Below are 21,114 nucleotides of genomic sequence, written 5' to 3' on the forward strand. Positions count from 1 at the left end.
TGCTGCATGTGTTTGTTTTTTGTTTGTTTGTTTGTTTTTTGTTTTTTTCAAAGGAAAACATCCTTAAAGTTGAGAAGGAGGAAGGGGAGAAACATTGAACCTTCTTTCTTCTGATCTCTAAATACAGCTTTGATTTTACAGAGAAGGAAGGAAACAAGGATGCTTTCTGTCAGTGATCAAAACTGCCTAGAATTGCTACTAACTTTCACAATAGTAATTCCCAGATATCCCTCTTCACTGGAAAAATCACTAGAAGGTGCAGGGTTTTCTGTTAAGCAGCCCTGGATCACAATAGTGGCAATAAGATCCCAAATGATTTCTTGGTAAGGAGCATGCAAATGCCAGTCATGCCATATCCTATTGACCGGGTTTAGCAGATCTCTTCTGACCCATTTCTTCCTTCTCCCTGTTGCTTAGCAACAGATGCAGCATGTTAATGTTAAAAAGGCTGGAAAACAGGCCTTCAGCAGAAGTTGCCTGTTTTCATAGGTTTTATTTCCTTGAGGGCAGACATTTGTAGTGGTTATGGTGAGTAATCACCCTTGTCATGGTCTCATGTGAGCATTCAGATTACTTTATTGTATTGCATGCCCTGTAAATAAGCAGAGCTTTTATTATAAGGTCTTTTTACCCACTTCTGACGTCCAGGAGCCTGTTTGTGTCTACAAAAGGTGTATGAGCACCTACAAAGAAAGGGGGCTGCAAATTCTGCCTGTGCATTAGGGTGAAAGGTGCAGGTTCAGCAAACAGTAAAATGCTTTTTTTTTTTAATGGAAATATCTTTACTGATCTGTCTAAGACACGGGGAAAGTATCAGTCTCAGCTGTGAATAATAGAATCAATTCCAGTAATTAAATACCAACTTTGCAACTAATATATCCCACCCTTTCATCCCACGCACAGGTAATGTTTGTATCATCTGAATATAATGTATTGTACATTAACACACTACTGCTTTGTGACTGTTCTGAAATAAGAAAACTATCTCCACCTGGGTTATTTATCTTTTTAATTTAAAAAGATCATGAAAAGTGTTTGTCATAGGTGTTGACCATGCAGTCCTAGACACTGCATGAGTGTAAACAGAAGTAGCCTTCAACACATACAGCCAAACAGGAGATTGTGTATGGGGAGGGCTATGAGAAAGCAATGTGATGCTTATCAGTGTTTTTTTTGGGGGGAGTGTGCAAGCTGAGTTTACCAGCCTAGCGATCATCTAGCTTTTGCAAGCTTAACAGCAAAACCAGCAACAGTGAAAAGAATTCCCCAGTTCGGGGAGCTGCTCCTGAGAGTGAGGAAGAGCAGAGGAGTCACAGCCACTTAGCAAGGCTGAAGCTGGTGGCTGCGGTCAGGGCGCTCTCCTTCAGCGTGCATCTGAAGTGCAGTATCTAACACATCACAGGGACATTTAGAGTTCACCAAAAAAACATTGTGTGATTCCTATAGGATTCTGCGCTTTTAAATAAAGTAATTGTTTTTATCTTGTTTATGCATTGCTCTGTAGTTAGTCAGGCAGGTCAAAGGGATCGTAAAGCACTTAGTGTAGAAATGTCAGCTATATTATGAGCTCTTCAATATTATATTTGTCTTGTTTTCAGTGAGTGCCATAATTCCTCTGACCGGATCAAGGTGCGAGTGTGGGATGAAGACGACGACATCAAGTCTCGTGTCAAACAGAGGCTGAAGCGCGAATCGGATGATTTCCTGGGACAGACAATCATTGAAGTCCGTACGCTGAGTGGTGAAATGGATGTGTGGTACAACCTTGGTGAGTGGGGCTTTGGGACTGAAAACATGTCGTGTATCAGTTTGGGAACATGTGAGAACTATCTGGGCAGTTTGTAAGAAAGGACAAAAAAAAAAGCCTGCTTGACTAGATGATTTTAAGTGACATGATGATGCTGCAGAGCAGCTGCAAGGCTTTTGTCCCAGTTAAAATGAAGTTCAGGAGTATAGCCTGTCAGAAAACTGATATTTTTTCTCTTGTTAGGCTCTGGAAAGTAGAATGGGTAAATGCTTGGAGCAGGGCTGGAAGTAAGGAACAAATTTCACATCAGTCAGCTGAATCCTTAGAAAAGGGATCTGAGCAACATCTTCTTGACACACTGGCATTTTCTACGTGGCCGTGGTAAAATCTTGTCTTGGCTGTGTGTGTGATATACTGAACTCCATCGCTTGCTGTCATATGAGTCTTTCTCTAGAGAGGTTTGCAGTACAGTCCTTGGTGGTTCTAGTTCAGCTGACTGGATCAAAGCCCAGGGACCCTATAGCATGTGCTCTCAGAAGGGCTGGCTTATTTGTAAAGAAGTATATGTTGTTCTAGCTAGATGTGTCATATCTAGAGTGTATCATATCAGTGATTTCCTGATATCTACTTAGTCTTTAATGTTTTGAAAGAAAAAAGTCAGAAAGTTTTCTCCATGGTAATATGAAGAAGAGGTTGGACTAGGTGATCTTGGAGGTCTCTTCTGACGTAGACAATTCTGTGATTCTATTAATTATAAATTCAGCCTGAGCCTCCAGCAGCTTCTGTTAGTGTTGGCACACCAAAGATGCCTATGCTCTGAATGTGAAAAATGCTTGTAATTGTTGATGGTTTTTCCTTCTAGAGAAAAGAACGGATAAGTCTGCGGTGTCTGGGGCTATCCGTCTGCAAATCAATGTGGAGATCAAAGGCGAGGAGAAAGTCGCACCATATCACATTCAGTACACTTGCCTTCATGAGGTAAGGAGCAGTTCAGCTCATTCATTGTTATGTTCCTCCTTTCTGTCAAATAAACAATTTTCTGACCTCTGTTTCCTTAGAACATTCCTTCTTGCCCTAGGTGAGCCTTCTTTTTGCTGCTGCACAAGCCTGGAAAGTCACTGAATCATCAGACCTGCATTTGTACAGAAAGCCAGGAAGGCTTTAGGCTCCCCCCATGCTGAATGCTGGCTGGCTCAGTCTGTCCCACTGCCACAGCTGTGCTGCTGTCAGGCAGTGATCAGACAGTGGTCCCACTAGTATAACATGAAGAAACTTAGGAATTTCCTTAGCCGATGTGTTCAGCGTGTACTATACCTATGTCTTTCTTTAGAGAAAGCCTTCTAAAATGTCAAACTCCAGACCAGATCTGTTTCAGAATTAAACATTGCACATTCCTTTTGGGATCCCAGATATACAGCATTTCCATGGGAGATGCTGTGTTTTTTATTACTTTTATTAAGATTACCCTGACTTTGAGCTGCTCAGGACACTAGTTGGTGGAGTCCCTTGGGAGGTGGTTCTGAAGGGCAGAGGGGTCCAGGAAGGCTGGGCGCTCTTCAAGAGGGAAATCTTAATGGCGCAGGAACGGTCTGTCCCCACGTGCCCAAAGACGAGCTGGCGGGGAAGAAGACCGGCCTGGCTCAACAGAGAATTGTGGCTTGATCTTAGGAGGAAAAAGAGGGTTTATAAGCTTTGGAAAAGTGGGCAGGCCACTAAGGAGGACTTTAAAGAAGTAGCGAGGCTGTGCAGGGACAAAATTAGGAAGGCCAAAGCTCATCTGGAGCTCAATCTGGCTACTGCTGTTAAAGATAACAAAAAACGTTTCTATAAATACATCAACACAAAAAGGAGGACTAAGGAGAATCTCCATCCTTTACTGGATGCGGGGGGAAACTTAGTTACAAGAGATGAGGAAAAGGCGGAGGTGCTCAATGCCTTCTTTGCCTCAGTCTTTAGCAGCAATACCGGATGTTCTCTGGATACTCAGTACCCTGAGATGGTGGAAGGGAATGGGGAGCAGGATGTGGCCCTCATTATCCATGAAGAACTGGTTGGTGACCTGCTACGGCACTTAGATGTGCACAAGTCGATGGGGCCGGATGGGATCCACCCAAGGGTACTGAGGGAACTGGCAGAGGAGCTGGCCAAGCCACTGTCCATCATTTATCAGCAGTCCTGGCTATCGGGGGAGGTTCCAATCGACTGGCGGCTAGCAAACGTGACGCCCATCTACAAGAAGGGCCGGAGGGCAGACCCGGGAAACTACAGGCCTGTCAGTTTGACCTCAGTGCCAGGAAAGCTCATGGAGCAGATCCTCCTGAGAGTCATCATGCAGCACTTGCAGGGGAAGCAGGCGATCAGGCCCAGTCAGCATGGCTTTATGAAAGGCAGGTCATGCCTGACGAACCTGATCTCCTTCTATGACAGAGTGACGCGCTGGGTGGATGAGGGAAAGGCTGTGGATGTGGTCTACCTTGACTTCAGCAAGGCTTTTGACACCATCTCCCACAGCATTCTCCTCAAGAAACTGGCTGCTCTTGGCTTGGACTGGCGCACGCTTCGTTGGGTTAGAAACTGGCTGGATAGCCGGGCCCAAAGAGTCGTGGTGAATGGAGCCAAGTCCAGTTGGAGGCCAGTCACTAGTGGCGTCCCCCAGGGCTCGGTGCTGGGGCCGGTCCTCTTTAATATCTTCATCGATGATCTGGACGAGGGCATCGAGTGCACCCTCAGTAAGTTTGCAGATGACACCAAGTTAGGTGCGTGTGTCGATCTGCTCGAGGGTAGGAAAGCTCTGCAGGAGGATCTGGATAGGCTGCACCGATGGGCTGAGGTCAACTGCATGAAGTTCAACAAGGCCAAGTGCCGGGTCCTGCACCTGGGGCGCAATAACCCCAAGCAGAGCTACAGGCTGGGAGAGGAATGGTTGGAGAGCTGCCAGGCAGAGAAGGACCTGGGAGTGATGGTGGATAGTCGGCTGAATATGAGCCAGCAGTGTGCTCAGGTGGCCAAGAAGGCCAACGGCATCCTGGCTTGTATCAGGAACAGTGTGACCAGCAGGGCTAGGGAGGTGATCATCCCCCTGTACTCAGCTCTGGTGAGGCCGCACCTCGAGTACTGTGTTCAGTTTTGGGCCCCTCGCTACAAGAAGGACATGGAGGTGCTTGAGCGGGTGCAGAGAAGGGCGACGAAGCTGGTGAGGGGCCTGGAGAACAAGTCCTACGAGGAGCGGCTGAGGGAGCTGGGCTTGTTCAGCCTGGAGAAGAGGAGGCTCAGGGGCGACCTTATCGCTCTTTTTAGGTACCTCAAGGGAGGCTGTAGCGAGGTGGGGGTTGGCCTGTTCTCCCACGTGCCTGGTGACAGGACGAGGGGGAATGGGCTTAAGTTGAGCCAGGGGAGTTTTAGGTTAGATGTTAGGAAGAACTTCTTCACTGAAAGGGTTGTGAGGCATTGGAACAGGCTGCCCAGGGAAGTGGTGGAGTCACCATCCCTGGAAGTCTTCAAAAGACGTTTAGAGGTAGAGCTTAGGGATATGGTTTAGTGGAGGGCTGTTAGCGTTAGGTTGGAGGTTGGACTCGATGACCTTGAGGTCTCTTCCAACCTAGAAAATTCTGTGATTCTGTGATTATTGCTACTTGTCTCTGAACATCGTGAACAGAACTGCTTGTGTATTGTGTGCAGCAAGGAGCAGTTATATCATTGCAGTTTCCACCTGGACAGTTGGTCTGTGATGCATGATGAAAAGTTACATTTTCTACCTTAGCTGCTTTTTGAGTAAATTCTGTTTGGGTTAGGGTTTTGACTCTGGCCTGTGAGCAGTGCAGATACTGTTGGTATAAATTCCTCGTACCACTGGTGTGTAGCTATGAACAATTATTAGGGAATGGAAGATAAGCTGTGGTTGCTGGGTACTGATCTATCTTGAGATGGACTAAGACAGGCAGGCAGATCTGTAGAAGTTGGGAGAAATTCAAAGACTTATGAGAATGTCTGAGAGACGCATGGTGCTCAGTCTGTTTATCAAGGAGAAGGCACGTGACAGGATTAGTCTTTAAGTGCCTGAATAGGGAAGAGTAGCAATAGCCTCTTTCACCTTATAAATAAGGATATCACAAGGTCTAGTGAAGTTTAAGCAAATTCAGATTAGAAAAGGACAGATGTGTCACAGACGAAAGTTCAGCTACAGGAACAACTTATTTTTCCAGACAAAGGGCATGATGATCCCTGCAGTGTCTTTTGGCCTTACCGGGAAAGAGACAGGCTAAGCTTAAGTGAACACCAGTTTTTTTTAGAAGTGTGTTTTGTGTTCTTCAATATAAATTTGCTGTTTTTTAATTCAGTGACTGCTTCTGCTTCATAATCCATTTCATTTTTATCCTGATGCGTGATCACTTGCTTCCACTCATTTTTGGAAGTATGTCTCTTTTAAAGTATCACCTTCTTTCATTTGTACATAATAAAATGAAAATGATTTACAGCTAGAATAATTTAATCAGGAAAAATAGTTGTTTAATGCAGTGTCTTCTAACTCCTAATTAGATCATTAGACTTTTGCATCCCTTACTACTGGGGAGCCAGCTGTCTGAAAAGCTGATGAAATCTGTAAGAGACATAAATTTGAGGATTACTGAGAAACCCACTGAACTGAATTGCAATTTCTGCACAGCAATAATAGCTTGAAAGGCTTTCCAGTGTTAGATAAAGCAAAAGGTTACGATGAATAATAATACAAGTGTCCAGTTATTAATGGTGATTTTAAGGATGTCCTTTAAAAAAAATATATTTGTACTGTTCCACTGTATAATAATAATTACAAAGCTGATACAGGGCTGTTATCTCAGCTGGCTTAAATAGCTTGTCCATGTTAAGTCATTCTTTTGAGGACAGAAGTGTGTAGGTTTCAGGAAACTAATTAGCCTGACTTCATTGCATTGATGCACTCCTCTGCATCATTCACAATGTTGGGTAGTTAAAGTTGTAGGTATATGTGTGGAAAAATTCAGCAGGGAGTATGCAAGAAGAAAAGCAAATCAAAGCACAAAAATACATAGTGGGTAGGGAGAAGGAAAGAGGGAGGAGGGCAAAGAAATGTGTGTTAGTGCCTCGTTCTTGGCAATTCCAAGCTGGTCATGAAACTCACTTGGCAGCTTCAGCAGCTTTGCATATGATTTCTTTCCTGTTTTGTATTTCAGAACCTCTTTCACCATCTCACAGATGTGCAAGGGAGTGGAGTGGTGAAGATTCCTGATGCCAAAGGAGATGATGCCTGGAAGGTGTATTTTGATGAGACAGCTCAAGAGATTGTGGATGAATTTGCGATGCGTTACGGCATTGAATCAATATACCAGGCCATGACGTAAGATGCATTTAGTGTTGTCTTTTAATGCAGAAATTTGCTGTATCTAATTGATGTGACTGTTAAGATGAAATGTCTTGGTAATGGAATACTAACATTAACATTAACAGCTACTCCTTAAGGGGCTTACTGTGAGCAGAAGGTGAGTGACTGCATGTCTCAGTCTCTGATTTCTCAAAGTCAAGAAATTCTTGTCTAACAAAGTGCTGGAATTTAGGCTCCATCTGGGCAGCTTGTGTGAGCACCTTTATCTTTAAAATTAATTCTGAAGAATTACACCAACTTTGTGAGTCTATATGATTGTATTTTATTATTGATAGCTTACTCTTGTTTTAAGAGTCTAAAATCTCTATTTGAAAAATCTGATATTAAAAAGAATCCCACTGAAGATTTTTGGTGATGTGAGAAGGGAAGAGGTTTTGTGAAACTGTCCTACAGGTTTGTTGTGGCTATTGATACAGTCTTGAGAAATCACTGTTTTCCCAGACAGAGGAAATTAGAGGGATGCTAGAGGGATTTACAGAAAGCTTTAGTAATGGAGCACTAATTTGTCCTGTTTGGATCTAGGCTTATGCAATTCTTGATCATCAAGAGCATTTTTCTTGTCACTGTACTTTCAGTTGGATTTGGGATTAGCCATTCTGCTTAAGAACTAGTAATGCTATGCTTAGCTCATTTCTTATTTTAAACATAATATTAAATACAGCAGACTAACGTGAAAATGTTCACTTATGAACCTGAAAGCTTTGGGTGTTTCAGTCCTCTGATAAGATATGATTATTGTCACCTTGTGAACACTTTTTTGTGCCTGCTAATTTAAGTCAAGATGGAAAGCAATTGGAAGGTACTTCCGGAGGTCTAGTCCTGGCTTATAGCAAGGCTAACTTGGAAGTTGGACAAGACTGCTTAGAGCCTCTCAGTTACTTGAAAATCTCTGATGAGGGAGATCCACTATTTCTCTGGGCTCCTGCTCTTGGGTTGTATTATTTTGGAGAAGAAATTCCAGGCTGAAATCCAAGTTAGAAAATCTTGTGTGGAATTTCCTATTCTGTAACTGCTACATATTGTTGCTTCTATTTTTCATCCTTCTGAAAAGATTTTTGCCCGGCTCAGTCCTCTTGCTGATACCTCCGTCTCTATTTAAGTAGTGCGGACTTTGATTAGATCCCCACGCCTTACACTTTCTCTTCTTCAATTAGACAAACCCATTTTATGTGTCTGTCGTTTACAGTGAGTGCCTAAAAGAACAATTTATATCATGAAGCCAGCAAGTTAACATTGGGGCATAGCTCTCATGTTTATCTGAAATACTGATTTGTATGTTTCTGTGAAATTGTCTCACCGTGGCTTTTTTGGTTATAATTATTTGTAGGTTAATGAACACAGAAGCTAATGTCTGAGTCCCTTGGGGAGAAAACTACATTTAGAAGATAGTTCCCAAGTTTAGTTTGGGAATTCAGTGAGGGTTCTTGCATGAAAGGACTGCTTAAAAATTGCCAAATTCTCCTGTCTGTTGGAATGAACTTGACTTGCCAGGTCTCGTAATATCAGACCTCTTAAGCTCTGATTATTTTTTCCCCTTATGTCTAACAGATTTTCTTTGATTGTTTAATCATTTCACAAGCCTGAATGCTTCTGGCATAATTTTGAGATTTCCTGCAGGATGGTTTCTTGCACTTTAATGAGAGCAGTTAAATAGGAAAAAGCAAATGAGCATGCATGCTTCCTGCAGGCTGGAAGGGTTAGCCCTAAGGAGTCACTTATCAGTGCAGCACAGAAATAATAGTGCATGATCTTGCTGTGCTTGAATGCTTTGCAATCGCTGCTGCCTTATGTCACCTCAGAACCTATGGCTGCCTCAAGTAGCAGTAAATTATATAGATTTCTGTGTGCCAGGCTTGGCTCTTGGACTTGGCATCAGAACCCAGAGTATTACCTATGTCACAAGCTATTGGCAACATATTGTTGGGTTGAAAAGCTCTTTCATGCTGTGGAAAGAAATGTAGTAAAAATGATTTTTCTCTTTTTTTTTTTTTTCTCTTTTTTTTCCTAACATATGTATTGTTTAGATGTCATCTTTTGTGAAAAACTGGAAACAAAATGCTGGAGATTTACTAAAAGGGAGAAAACAAAACTTGCGCCTGTTGAGGTTGCTACCTAGAGCAGGGTGGCTATTAAAGGGGTAGGAAACTTGGCTGAGTTGTGTTGTGGAAACCATAGGCATGTCAAGAAGCACTACATAGAAGAGTCCAAAATGACTTACTGAACTGTCCTTTTGCAGGCATTTTGCATGTCTCTCCTCCAAATACATGTGCCCTGGTGTGCCAGCTGTGATGAGCACCTTACTTGCCAATATCAATGCTTACTATGCGCACACAACTGCCTCCACAAATGTGTCTGCTTCGGACCGCTTTGCAGCCTCCAATTTTGGGGTATGTTTGGTGATACAACTGGATTTCTCTATTTTGCCTATGGTATTTCTGCCTGTCAATAAATAAGTTGCTCTGTTTAAGGAACATTATATCTGTGAGAAGTTGGAAGCTATTGAGCCCTTCTAGACTAGACAAAGCAGAGTTTATTGTCATCATCACACATTTTAGATATTAATCAGTGTGATGCATTGTGGTGTTTAGTCTTCATGTTCAAATTGCACTGGAGCACAGATGGTATGGAAATGAGAGAATTGTATTACATTCTGCATGTTGATGCTGTTGATAAAATATACCGTGTAATCTGATGGTTTCAGAACTTTGTTTTTAAAAACAGCAACTGCTTAAAGGGAAATAGAAAGTCTGTCCCACTAATGGTTCAATTGTTTTCCATATAACGTGTTGGAGTTGAGCATTCTGGAAAAGTATCTAGAATAGCTCAAGCTCCTTTGCTAGACTGAGAAATACGTACATAGAGGGAGGAGTCTTTTCACAAAGCCAAGCCAGAATCTAGCTGAGAGACCTCAAGAAAATGGCAACAAGAACTCTGCAATGCTTCTCATTGAATTGATACATAAGATCTTGGAGCTGTATCATTGTTCCAAATTCGACCCTTTTCTGACTATTCCCTTACTCATTTCTGAATAAATATTTTCTCTTAAACATACAGCTGGTACAAACTGTTAGCAGAAATCAGAAGGGTTTTGTTCTACTTCTATTTCAAAGTGATAAAGGAATGTTTTTCTTCTACTTCTAATGTTACACAAACTTCAGAAGTAATTACAGTATAAGAATAAATACACAAAACAATGCGTCAGTATTGCTTCCTCCCACTCTCCTGGATTTATTGGTTTAGATTAGAGATCTGTCACTAGTTCTCTGATATTCTGCATCTTACTGTGAACATGGATTGGACAGTGATATGTGATATGTTTTTTGCTCAATAGAAAGAACGATTCGTGAAGCTTCTGGACCAGCTTCATAATTCACTTCGGATTGATCTCTCAATGTACAGGGTGAGTGGGAATAAACAAAATCTTTTCAGGCATTTGTGATAGGCAGAGGGGAAACACACTGGTTGGATTTTTCTTATGTCTCTGAGTTTTTGGTTAATTTGTCTCTTATGGAATTATATTTTGTTTTTCCTCGTGGGTAGAATTTAAACCACGTTCTTTCTTCCAATGTAACTTCCTCAAGGCTTCTAAAATAATCTGAGAATTGTGAACTATGCTTATCTCAGATATTTTCCCAGGAATGCAAGCTGATTGGATTAATTTATTTGAATTATTATCTACTACTTCAGGTATCTTGTACAAAGGGAAAACAGACTTGTTCTTCTCTGTGAGAGAAATCTTTGAGAGGACCCCCAGCCATGTTGTCGCTTATTTCAGGTCTGGCAGACTCGAATCACTATCCCTGACTCTGTATCTGTAAGATGTGTCTTCAGTTTGAAGACCCTTCACACCCACAACCCTCACACACACACACTTCACCACATTGGGGAAGGAATAAGTTTCAGATGTTTTACATTAGTTCTCCAGGCTTCTTAGGCCCTCTAGTTCCTTTCTTTGCTACTCCAGAGTCAACATAATCTTTATAACAAGTCTGTTACTGGGCTTTTTTTTTTTTTTTTTTCTGTTTTTTTTCAAGTCCTTTATTTTAAGTAGTGACTAATTCATTGAAAAATTGAAATATGATGGCAAAATGTGAGCTTTGATTTTTATTTATCTATTAAAAAGTAGATTCTGTTCTGGGTGGTGCATTTATCTGGAAGACAGTAAAGCATACAGAAAAGGGGAATGTGAGTAGACTAATAAGAGAAGTGCATTAGGAAGACAAGCAAAAGGACAGAAAGGGCAAGGCACAAAAGAAGATAAAAGGAATGTTGTGTAATGAGCGATCCTAAAAGACAAGGTGCAAAGAGCAGCAGAGGGAAAATTATCAGGGCATGGCAACAGGAAGCTGTACTGGTGATGCCTTTTATTTGTTTGGTCTTCAATAAAAGCTGCTTTCAGGTGGCTAATGCAAGTAAACTTTGGACAACCAATTAAGATCTTTGGTAAAAGACCAGGAAAGATTTGTGCACTTTCAACAATTTTGATGTTTTTGAATTGGCAGTGTATTTAGACAGCAACTGTCTGGAGCCGTCTGAGTCCTCTTAGTGATTATTTTAAGACCCTGGGAGGACAGGTTAAGTTCTGGAAGGAAAAGGTATTTCAGCTTCCAGCTTTCAAGAGAGGATATGACATTTTGCAGTTTAAATTATCCAGGTTAAGTCCCTCACCCCTGTGTTGATTCAAGCTATTTGGAAGCACTTAAAAAAATCAATAAACAAGGAAAATTACCACTAGATTTGTGAAAAAGAAAGTGTTGAACCGGTCTTTTATTTCCAGGGCAGGTTGATGGGCTTTGGGGAGAAGAGGTAGAAACATCTCAAGAGTAGCTTGAAGTCACACTCTGCATAATTATTTTGAAAAGTGTTTTGTGAACAAGTGAAGTTATTCTGTATGCACGTCAGTAGCTCTTTTCTCTTGGTTCATTCCTGGCTGACGTAAACACAGATAGATAATATTATAGGTATTCAATATAGATAGTACTATATTTTCCTGATTATTATCAGGATTATTCAGTATTATGATTATTATCATCAGGATTATATAAGTATAATAATCTTGATTATTATCCTTATCAAGAACATGCATTCATTCCCCAACATTCATCTAACATTTTGTGTTTAAATCTTGATTTTTGGTAAATGCCCTCAGTGCCAGGAGACAAAGACACAAACTCACTCACTCACTCACACTTTTGTATCAGCATCTGGAAAGAACAGTCAGACTTTTGATTTCAGTGGAACCCAGAGAGAGGAAGGAGAAACAATGGTTACAGACAGCAAGGTGCTGGGGATAGTATGTAAAATGGGTACATTAGAGCAAAAGAGGCACTGGAGGATAAATGCTTACCTTGGTGGATTGAATCTGAGAGGGGACTGAGTGGTTATGATGAATTCTGACAGTGAAGAAGAGTTCATTTCCTCTCCTCAACCCAGTTTGTTTCTCTGCAGAGGTTTCAAGTATACCACACCTTTTGCTGTCTCAGAAAAGACAAAAAGCACTCACTAAGTGCAGAAAGGGAAGGACCTGTGCACGCAACCTCAGGCAGCAGTTAGGGCTGATGGTGGTGAGGCTGTTGCTCATTGCCAGCTCCTTCTACAGCCAAGGAAAGTTCTCCTGCTGCTGGGGGTTGTCCGTGTCCTGGCATCCACAGACTTCATGTTCATATGAGAAGCTATTTAATTAAGCAAACATATGAGCTCCTTCAGCAAAAAGGCCATATTTACTGAGCATTGTTTTGACTGGTATACGCTTCTCGAGCAGAAAATGTTTCCAAGACACTTTCCTTATTTAGAACATGCTTGAAGCTTTGCATGGATCTGACTGTGCTTTCCAACAGGATTTCGCTTTTTTGTCAACAGAACAACTTCCCAGCCAGCAGTCGTGAACGGCTACAGGACCTGAAGTCTACAGTAGATTTGCTGACCAGCATTACTTTTTTCAGGATGAAGGTAGTGTAATGGATGGGGATGGGAATGAGATACCCTCAGTTCCTGCTCCAAGATTTTTTTTCCAATTCTTAAACTATTTTATGCCAGCGTGCTTTAGATACATAAGGAAAATGAAGGTTGTCTGCTGACCATGCATGATACTTCACTGTATTTTGCTTCATGAAGATGAAAGCTGTTTTTCCCCTGGGGTTCTTCAGTCATAAATATGGTGTGCACACACACCAAAAAAAGTGGAGAGGGGCAGGAGGAAGTTTTTCCTATAAAACTGTCTACAGCATTTATCAGTCATAACCATCTCTTCACCATCTTTTATCTAGTAAATATTTTAAAATGTCTTTCTTGCAGGGTAAGATACTGAAATTGGATAGTATCTGTAAGAAGAGATCCAGGAGAGTTGTTCTGCATGCTGATATGCCAGTTCTATCATTACATTTATTGTTCTGGCAACTTGTAATGAGATTATTTTTAATGCTTTATTTTTTAACCCATTGTTTTAACTAGTGTTATAGCAGTTTTTAATCTTATCAAAAACAAACCAAGATTTTCGTTTGAGCTATTTGAGGAAGAGCTTAAAATTCTGATCTTAAATCCTTTAGTAAATAGTGTTTTAGAACATTCAAAATACAGTCTTCATTCAGACATTATGCCTGCATTAAAAGTTTGGTTTATATAAATACTCTGAAAATTCTAGAGGTAGTGATAATATCAAAATTGTCTCAGAGTATAGTTTCATGGAGTGATGCCCGATTATCTGTTGTGGTAACCTGTGGTATTTTCTAAAACAATGTAACAATGAAATAATTAAAAGAACTGTTGTTACAAGAGGGGAAGGCCTATCAGCTGGCATGTTGCTATGAATTCTGATGTGATTTATATTCAGTAATGCTGGTGAAGGAAGATGTCATAAAACTTACCATATTTAAAAGCACACAAGTGTCTGGTCTTCTACAAGACTTTCCAGATTAGATGTAATGTCCTCAGATGGCCTGTTGCATGTTCTTCCAGTGGATAAAAAGATTATTCACTGGCTTTATTGCAAAATCCTATAAATTTAGCAGAAACTGCATGGGCTTGGCTCAGATTAATCAGACATTAATCTGTTTGATTTATTTATTTGGGAGATTTTTCCTTTACATGTCAAAATCTCTCTTACATTCTAAGTGATCCTGAAGGGACATAAGTGTTGTCACTCCTAGTTTATACCTGGAGAGGAAGCCAAAGAGACTGAGCGGAGTTGCAGATGTTTTCAGGTCACTTACATCACAAGTTGCTGAAAACAGATTTGCTGATTCCTGGGTAGTTCCAAACAGGTGACTTGTTCTTTCCTGGTTTGGTTTATGAACAGTACTTGAACTATTCTTCCTGTCTCTGTGCAGGTTCAAGAGCTGCAGAGTCCACCTCGAGCCAGCCAGGTAGTGAAGGACTGTGTAAAAGCTTGCCTCAACTCCACCTATGAGTACATTTTCAACAACTGTCATGAGCTGTACAGTCGCGAGTACCAGACAGATCCCGTGAGTAGCTAATAAGTAGGCAAAAATGAAAGTTTATGATTTTACTAAGATAATCACGCGAATACTAATTGACATAAAAAGCTAACATAAATAAAATTTTGACTTGTTCTCTTCTGAACACACAAAACTTGTAATCAATTAACGAGCACTAATGAGTAAGTAGAAGATGATAAATGTTTTACGGTAATCACACTACAGTTTGTTTTCCCAGTCTCAACTACTTTATTTCCTGAGCAGATATTTCTGAATGGAAACTTTGATGCAACTTTGAGTGAGCAAAAAATAAGTAGGCTGATCAAGGAGACTAGCTTTGATAAGCCTCAAGCAGTGAGGTTTTTTAGGATCTACCTTCAGACACAAACTCTTTTCAAATCCCTGAGAGCTCCCACTCCATGGTAATGCATACAGAATGTGTCAACACAGAAATAGTCATCAACTCAAGTGCCTAAAGTGCAAGTATTTGGAACAAGCTTAGAGCAAATGATGTCTCAGGAGGTTTCCTGAAGCCTGACCTGCTAGCGTCATGGTAAATGCCAATAAAGGGGGATTAGCCACCAGTAAACAGCATGATTTGGCAAGTTACTGTGTTTCATATTAGGTGAAGCAAGTTGCCAGTAGACATAATGAAAACTCTTCAGAAGAAAGTCCTCTCAGGTAATTACTGTTTGGAGTTTGTAAGGAGCAACATGATCTCCGTTTGTCAGCTTTTTCTTTACCCTTTAAATTTACCCTGGTTTTCCAATGGCTTCTTTCACAGAACAAAAATCAGGATCTTCCTCCTGAGGAACAGGGTCCCAGTATCAGAAACTTGGATTTTTGGCCAAAACTCATCACTTTAATAGTTTCCATCATAGAAGAGGATAAGAATTCTTATTCTCCAGTACTGAATCAGTAAGAATCTTCCATGTCCTTTATGGTTAATACCTGTCTCTCTGTGTGCTCTGCTTTATTTGTTAAACTGCTTTCTATCTCTTCTGTCATTTGTGTATTTATAGAAGTACTTATCTTGTCTGTCTGTCTTTCTGTCTTATTTGTCTCTGTCTATATAAATAACTCTTTTTGATTGGGATGGAAGAGTTTCAAAAGGTTCAGTTACGATGGCGTTCGAGCACAAACACCCTGATTATTACAATCCTGAACTCAGGGAGGCACGTGAAAATGGGGTGAGAGTTCTTTTGTTATTTTTTTTTTTTTGGATGCACAGTAATGCACACAATGGTGCCATGGTGACAGTACTTTACTTTGTTATTTAGGAACATGGTGTTCTGTGCTGCACTGGGAAATCGCATTGGGTGGGGTTGGCTCAAAACTGCAAACAAAGCTGAGTCTGGGATGTTTAACTTCCAACACTCTTCCAACAATCCAACAGGGCAGAAGAGAGGGAGGTAGCTGTGAAGGTATCCATACCCAAAGGGTTAGATTATGATCATTGATCTAACATGACATTAACACATGATTACTGCTCACCCATCAGCCTAGTAGTCATAGAGAAAACAAGAAAAAAAGAAAAAAAATGCTGAAATAGAACAACAAAGTGAAAAAGATGCAAGGTGCATTGGGATCACATTCTCCAAATTACTTTATATGTCTGTTCTAGGGGAGATACCAGGGTGGACGTGAGTTAAAATGAATCTCAACAGCAAAGCTGTTTTCAGTCTGCTTAATCTTTGCCACGCATTTGAGGCCATGATCTCCAAAATCTAGCTGGTCATTTCTTTGGGTGAAGGAAGTATCTGTAATGTTGAGATTTTCAGCTTGTAGATCGGTTTGGTACTGAGTATAGAGGGACCCTTTGCTTGGATAAATGCCAAAGCCTCTCTGAAATGTCCCCTCAGGTTTCCTCAGGAGCTTGCTGTTGGTAAGATCAGCGCAGAGGTGATGTGGAGTCTTTTTGCCCAGGATATGAAATATGCCATGGAAGGTAAGAGAATGTCTCACTGCTGCCAGCTGACTTGCTGCTGACCTCTAGGTCTCAATCTATTTGGTGTAACTGAGGCTTAAGCACATTAGTAGCACCACTGTTTGGAGCAGGGATTTCTAATGTTTTTTGTTTTTTTATGGACAGATGTGGATGAGAATTGAGACTGAAAACTGCATGACATGGTCTCTAGACCTTGTGTCAGGCTGCGTTGCAAGCTATTTATTGTTGTCTCAGCTGCTTTGAAACTAGAATTTCACTTTGGACTGAAGCTATGATGGTTAAGATCAGCAGCATCTTCTTTCTGCAGTGTACAATGGTAGAAAAGCCTAGAGCAGCAGGTGGATACTCGTGTCTCTGGATGATACAGTGTAAACTGTTTATGCTGCTGGTGGAAATGTTGTGCTAGAATAAATCCTGCTGCAGACATCTTCATGTTAAATGAGTCCTGGCATAATTCCACCAGACTCAGAGTAAAAGAGGAATTTTACTGTTTCTGAACACAGGGTAGGCATGTGTAGAGCCCAACAAACTCCCAGAAGGAAATTCTGCCACTCTTCTACTAGTTCATTACAATTTCTGAATTTGTTTTTTGACCTACAAGTTTATTTGCAGAGTACAGACTGCTTCTTACGAGGTTCAGAAAGTTTCCAGCTCCTAATTTCCAGCTCCAACTGTGGCAGCAGTTGTTTTCTCAATATTTTGCCCAAGTGTTTATAATCATCCCTAAGGTGACAGTCTAAGAAAACAAAAGTGTTTGGTGGTGCTTACAGCATGCTAGCTGTAGTTCGTATTCCAAAACCTGGTCAAGTCAGACTCTTATTTCAGACCGCTAAAAAAAAAACAACACCAAAACATGGAGTTTCTCTGTAGGTAAAGCAGATTGACTCCATCTATTTCTTAGTCTCTGTCAATGTGCTGTGAGGACACCTTATGCAAGCTCTAGGCTTGAGTTTAGCAGGATGCAGATCTAGATGAAAAGTATTATTTTTGGTGTTAGGAACTTTTGATACACGCTTGTACCCCACAGTGTCTTCCTCTTGTGAGATCATGTTGATGTAAGAACAAGACATTAGAAAGAAAGGGGCCAAGACCTACTGCATCAAAGTGTCTCTTCTGTAGTGTCTGGCACTGCTGGCTCGTGTTAGAAAGAAGGCAACTATGCTTACTTCATGTTCGCTTTCTCTAGAAACCATTTGTTCCTGCAAACCCTTTAGGCTACCCTTTCCATTTTGTTCTTATTTAGCCCTGTACACTCACCCACAGGAATTCATTTTGCACTTCTAGGTGTTGAAAGTGCCCTATTTAACTCCTTTCCTACCAGCCAAGAGAACTGCAGTTCTCCAGATCTAGTTGCTGCCTTCTTTTCCTAAGAATCCCTTACCCCATTGCATCTAAAATGCATCTGCAAAAAAAAAAAAAATACTGATTGCATGAACCTGACAGTTTTTTTCCCATTTTGAATGGCTTTATTTGATTGCCAGTGCCAAGGTTAACTCTGCCTCCCAGGTTTTCTCTGCTCACATCTCATACCTTGTCCCCTTTAGACCTTCCCAGTGATTTTGTCTTCCCTTGTGCATCTGGGCTTATTCTACCTTTTTCTGATACACTTCTGGTCAGTTGTGAGCTTCTTTGAACAGGGATCGATGTAATGTTTCCACATGTGAGTTCATCGGTGCATAGCAAATAGTTGTTAAAAGAGCATCCCTCCTCAGAGTGTTTTTGGTGAGAAGGGTTGACACAAAGGCATCTGATGGATGGGAAAGGTTTTACATTTTGAACAAAAGCTGAAAAACTGCGTGGGGTGCTTGTGTATGTTTCTACCGTAACTGTGCAAGTCCTGCAGGAGGATTGAACAATGATAGAGTCTGCTGAGATGTGCGTCTATTCCAAATATATATTCAAGAAAATCCTCAGGGTGCAGAATTCCATTTGAGTTGAGCATGTTTTCTCACTGCTTTGCTCTCCAGAAACTTATGAACATAACCTTTAGAACAAGCTCTACAATAATTCAGTTATGGACTTCACCACATGTATTTTAAATACGTGATTGGATTATCTCACTGCCTTTTTTTTTTTTTTTTTTTTTTTTTTTTTAAGCAAAAAGGAGGAAAAGGGATTAAAGGAAACAGATTAAGTGATGTGAAGGATGATGATTAGATTTGCTGTCATCAACTCTTGTCTCTGTCATTTTTCAGTCTGAGTCACTAATTTCTCTACCAGTTTAACTGCATCAAGAGTTTTAAATTCCTGTCTTTGCCAGTTTGTGGAGTAGTCCCTGGGCACACTTCTGGTATGTTCTGACATCTGCATGCCTCAGGTGCTCTCTGCAACAAAAGCTGATCTGTTTTGTGGAGATACATGCACATGAACCCAGAATATAATACCTGCTCCTAACTTTATTAATGGTGTTTTCCCTTGTGTTCTGTTCCTAAGTTCTGGATAACATGAGCTCATTCACCTCACCAAGTGGTAAGTTTGTGCTTTTTGGTAGAGTGTATAGTTTTAAGTAGGCAAAGACGTTCAGCACCTGTAGTTTTAGTACTTTGGATGTAGTTGCTAACGTTAGCGTTAGTGTCCTGTAGTTTTATGCCAGTGATGAGCAGATCTGCAAAGACTCAGAAGACTGTACTACTGCTGCAGAAATGGAGGTTATGTGCAGCTTAAGAGACTCCTGTTCTGATGAGTATATCTAATTGTTTTTTGATGGTACCCAATATGCTGAGCAGCTCTGGGTGAGAGCCCCTTTGTTGGGTCACAGGCATTAGGCTGCTGATAACATCCAAGGGACTAACTGCTAAGGTCAGAACACCAAGTTCATGTGTGGCATTATTCTTTCCCTCCTGGCTGGGATGACACTGGGGATCGGTGGCCCTTTTATTCTGTAGCATCAGTAAATTTGCTTCCAACTTAAATGTCATGCAATAGCTTTAGTGTAGGAGGAGCATAGGCCTGGTTGCTCTGTAATACGCAGTGAGAGGGAGGTGCAAAGCTCAGGGGGGAAATCGCTTCTCTGAGCTGCAGAGCAGCACCTGGCTACACCTTCTTCACTGCCAGTGGCAGCTAACCATGCCTCTCCCAGCTGGAGCTCACCTCCTGTGCATTGAGCAGTCCATGTATAGCAATACAGAACTGCTAATGTTCAGGAGCAGTGCACTGCACTACTCTCTACTGTTCTGTGTGTCTCTATCACTAAATCTGTAGTCTTACGAGAAGGGCACCTGCTTTCAGCAAAAGCAAAGTCATCATCTCCCCTAAGGAGACTCAGATGCTGAGACACAGCAGAAGCTCTAGGATCTACCAGGTCTGTTTTGGTTTTCCTCCCCCCAAAAAGGAGTGACAGCTCAGGGCACTGTGAACAGCAGACCTGGCCCTTCCATCCTCACTGGTGAAGGCAGTACAGAGGGAGGCATTCATGAGTATCCCTTGTTCCCCGTCAGCCCGAGGGTAAAGCAGATCAGATAGAGAAGTTTTTGTGTCCCAGATTTGGCTGGTAAGATCACACTACCCTGTAATAGGGTAGAGTGTGTTTTTTTTCCAAGCCTTGTCCTTAACTCCACGTCTGGGGTGCTGACTGGTGCTCGACATCTGGATAGCCTCCATGTGAACCCACTTTGGGCTGGAAGATGAAACTAAACTGCAGTTAACTAGTTTTCTCACCATCCTGTGTGAAGCCTCTGTGACCCAGAAAGCACCGATTTCCCAAGCAAAGAAGGATTCTGCTCTCCCTCTATTAGGAAACCATTAAATGACAGTAATAGAAAATTGATATCATCCTTACTAACAGCATTTCATCTTATTTTGGACACATTGGTGTTAATAACTGATAGGAAGAGAGACTGAGTAGCCTTGGCAGGCAGGATTGAAATAAATCATACTGCCACAATCTCACTTATAATGAGGGGAGGGGGATTAAATGCACACACAGATGCCAGCTGTCTAAAAGTATTAACGCTTCAACAGACTCAGTACCTATTAGAGTTTCTTTGCAAGAATTCATCATTATTTGCTAGAAATTAACACAGGGAAAGTAGGTTGATGATCAGGAAAAAAAATCCACAGAGGGCGGACTGCTGGCCTATGGATTAAGGATGTGGTGGAAGTCCTGTTCTCTGTTTCAAAAATAGAACTGGCCATGACACTGAAAAGCATGCTGCTAGGAAGCAGTTCCCTATTAATACCTTAATAATATGGCCTCAGTGACCCTAAAAGCTCTTCTCCGGAGAAGACTGTTTGGAGATTAAATCTACTGAGGAAATGTAAGAGAATTACAGAAATCTGTGGTCTTTTGAAGGTAAAATACCAGCAGGTCCTGCAAAATATCTGTGCACTTTCACTGTTGCTGCCACATAGCTCTTTAAAAGTCAGCAGAAAATAAATGTGTTAAGAGTGATGGCTCCTATGCTCCTCACTTCATTTTTTTTCTAAAATGTGTTTTAATCTGAGGGTCTGAAATGCAAGTTGCATTGGGTGAAAGGTGTAAGTGAAATTTTAGAAAGTTGACATGTTTTCGTGTTGTCTTCAAGTGCTCTTAAACTTTCCCTTACCAAAGAGAGAGGTGATCAAAACCATACGGAGTCCATTGAAGAGT

The 21,114-nt window shown here is 41.2% G+C and overlaps 1 protein-coding gene across 1 annotated transcript in view; it reads left to right on the forward strand.

The window, feature by feature from the left end:
• Positions 1 to 21,114, forward strand: part of LOC311221114 (protein unc-13 homolog B-like) — a gene marked incomplete at its 5' end in the record, with an annotated part of 215,635 nt that overhangs the window by 147,331 nt on the left and 47,190 nt on the right. The window contains 9 exons of the mRNA XM_084304904.1: positions 1,599 to 1,768; positions 2,610 to 2,725; positions 6,937 to 7,100; positions 9,382 to 9,532; positions 10,477 to 10,545; positions 13,005 to 13,094; positions 14,471 to 14,605; positions 15,363 to 15,496; positions 16,441 to 16,526. Coding sequence (XP_084161030.1) covers positions 1,599 to 1,768; positions 2,610 to 2,725; positions 6,937 to 7,100; positions 9,382 to 9,532; positions 10,477 to 10,545; positions 13,005 to 13,094; positions 14,471 to 14,605; positions 15,363 to 15,496; positions 16,441 to 16,526 — 1,115 coding nt within the window. The remainder of the gene's footprint in view (positions 1 to 1,598; positions 1,769 to 2,609; positions 2,726 to 6,936; positions 7,101 to 9,381; positions 9,533 to 10,476; positions 10,546 to 13,004; positions 13,095 to 14,470; positions 14,606 to 15,362; positions 15,497 to 16,440; positions 16,527 to 21,114) is intronic.

The sequence above is a fragment of the Netta rufina genome (genome assembly GCF_964035555.1).
Source record: "Netta rufina genome assembly, chromosome: Z".
NCBI classification, from domain to species: Eukaryota; Metazoa; Chordata; class Aves; order Anseriformes; family Anatidae; genus Netta; species Netta rufina.